Source organism: Perca fluviatilis, chromosome 6 (assembly GCF_010015445.1).
Source record: "Perca fluviatilis chromosome 6, GENO_Pfluv_1.0, whole genome shotgun sequence".
In the NCBI taxonomy this organism is placed as follows: Eukaryota; Metazoa; Chordata; class Actinopteri; order Perciformes; family Percidae; genus Perca; species Perca fluviatilis.
In genome coordinates, this window is record NC_053117.1 from 40,467,072 (window position 1) to 40,469,571 (window position 2,500).

At 39.1% G+C, this 2,500-nt stretch overlaps 1 protein-coding gene across 1 annotated transcript in view; it reads left to right on the forward strand.

Moving 5' to 3' along the window:
• The window catches only part of igsf9b (immunoglobulin superfamily, member 9b), a 105,872-nt gene that overhangs the window by 66,457 nt on the left and 36,915 nt on the right, over nucleotides 1–2,500 (forward strand). The window contains exon 5 of the mRNA XM_039804050.1: nucleotides 1–160. This exon is cut by the window's left edge and continues 61 nt beyond it. Within this exon, the coding sequence (XP_039659984.1) occupies nucleotides 1–160 (160 nt within the window). The remainder of the gene's footprint in view (nucleotides 161–2,500) is intronic.

Consider the following 2,500-nt stretch of genomic DNA (forward strand, 5'->3'; position numbering starts at 1 on the left):
GGGCTGGTTCGAATGTCGCATCCTGCTTCTGGACAGCCAAAAAGACGACTTTAGAAACGGCACGTGGACCTTCCTCTCCATCACAGGTGCAGCTCTGCAGGGTTTTTGGGGGGACTCGGGGGAGCAGCTTCTTTCACTGCTCATCACTGGCGCTGGCCTTGTTTAGAACAACCACAGCGTGGAGCCTGGCTCGGACTCCGAAAGGCCCTGGCAAGCTGAAGTGTCAACAGCAGCGAATCAAGGCGTTGTGTGATCACATGTTGTAGATTAGAAGGCTTTATTGTCATTGAACGTGTACAACGAAATTGGATACATGCAGTCCTATGAGTGCAAACATCAGCAAAAATGCAAAAGAGGTGAATAAATAAATATAAAAGAGCCTCTAAAATGTATAAAAAAGAGTCAGAAGATTGTAAACAAAAGACAGTAAAGTAAAGACAAAACCATACCACACATAGAAGACATTCATGTGTGATTTGGTTGTCTTTGTCTCCGCCTGGAGAGCTGATGTCATCGTAGGAGTTGGTCTTAAGAATAACAGGGTCAGGACAGTGTGTGTCTGGCTTGTGTGGGCTGAAGATTAAGGTTAAATGCTTAAATCAGAGTCATTTAAACCACCTACTTCCCCCTCTTTGTCTCTCTCTCACTCACACACACACGCACATACTCACAGACACACAAACACACACACACGCACACCCTAGTTATGCCACAGTCAGGTTGAAGGGCCATTGGGAGTGTGAAGTATGGATTTGATATGATTGCACTACAGTGAATGAAAGGCCTATATGTGTTGCGTCAGGTTGCAGATGGACATAACAGCATTACATCAGTGTGTGTATTGACTGTCGAATGATTACACTGTTACCTAAGAAGATGTTAAGCAACCCCAAAACCACAGTTGATGCAGAGCCTTGTGCACAGATGATGCCATATTTTATCCAAAGAGTGCATATGTGTGTATATTTGCTCCACTTAACTTCACGTAAAAATGTAAATTACATCACTTCCAGAGAGCAACGAGGGATAAACAGCGTCGACAAACGGTTTTAACCGAATATTCTCTGGTCCAGCTCAGCTGAAGACACAAAAACACAGAATCCTTTAGCATGTTAAGGTTAAGATTTTAAGATTTATTTATTTCAGGACAATGCACATTTAATGAACATGTACAGCAGTTCACGTAAAAGTGCCAGATTGTAGCCCAAAGGCTAATTTCCATCTGTAGTCCCAATTGGCAGATATAGATTACAATAACAGGACATAAGATAAACACTATTAACATTTGCTATATAAAACAGGATAAAACAGGACGAAAGAAAAGAGAAAACAGGACAAATACATAAGGTACAGGCCAAAAGTTTGGACACACCTTCTCATTCAATGCGTTTCCTTTTTATTTTCATGACTATTTACATTGTAGATTCTCACTGAAGGCATCAAAACTATGAATGAACACATATGGAATTATGTACTTAACAAAAAATTGTGAAATAACTGAAAACATGTCTTATATTTTAGATTCTTCAAAGTAGCCACCCTTTGCTTTTTTTGATAACTCTGCAAACCCTTGGTGTTCTCTCAATGAGCTTCATGAGGTAGTCACCTGAAATGGTTTTACCTTCACAGGTGTGCTTTGTCAGGGTTCATTAGGGGAAGTTTGTCCCTTATTAATAAAAAAAGCAAAGGGTGGCTACTTTGAAGAATCTAAAATATAAGACATGTTTTCAGTTATTTCACACTTTTTTGTTAAGTACATAATTCCATATGTGTTCATTCATAGTTTTGATGCCTTCAGTGAGAATCTACAATGTAAATAGTCATGAAAATAAAAAGGAAACTCATTGAATGAGAAGGGGTGTCAAACCTTTGGCCTGTACTGTGTGCTTCAGTAAGCTAATACGGTACAGCATACAAGTACGGGTGACCCATACTTGGTTAGTTTGAAGACAAAATATATACAGTAATAACATTTGTTCTATGAAGCAAGGAAAAACAAAATGAGAAAAATTCAAACAGACAATTTATTAGTAAGTGTTAGGATGAAAACAACGAAGCATGTTGGCGTGTGGGTCATTACTTAGCCCAGGGGGGTCAAACTCCACTTCACTACGGGCCACCCTGTCAACTAAGAATCACATCAAGGGCCGGCCATGTTTAGTTTATTCACATGCTTTTATTTCATCGAAAAAGTCAAGGATTTTTTTACTGGATTGTTGCGTGTCTCATATAGCCTTCTCACTTACAGCTTGGTCCACATAAAGCCCCCAAAAAGTAACTTAGTAATCAAAGAAAAAAGCCAAAAAAAATGTCAATAAAAAGCAATATATAAATTGGAAAAAAAAACGCCAGAAAAGACCCCAAAAAGGTTGAAAAAAAAGTGGCAAAAACGTCAGAAAAAAGGCACCAAAAGCGTCTGCAAAAGTGACAAAAACTTCAGAAAAAGCAACAAAAACTGGGCGCGCCAACATTTGTTGTGAACCTAAATCGATATGCGAAA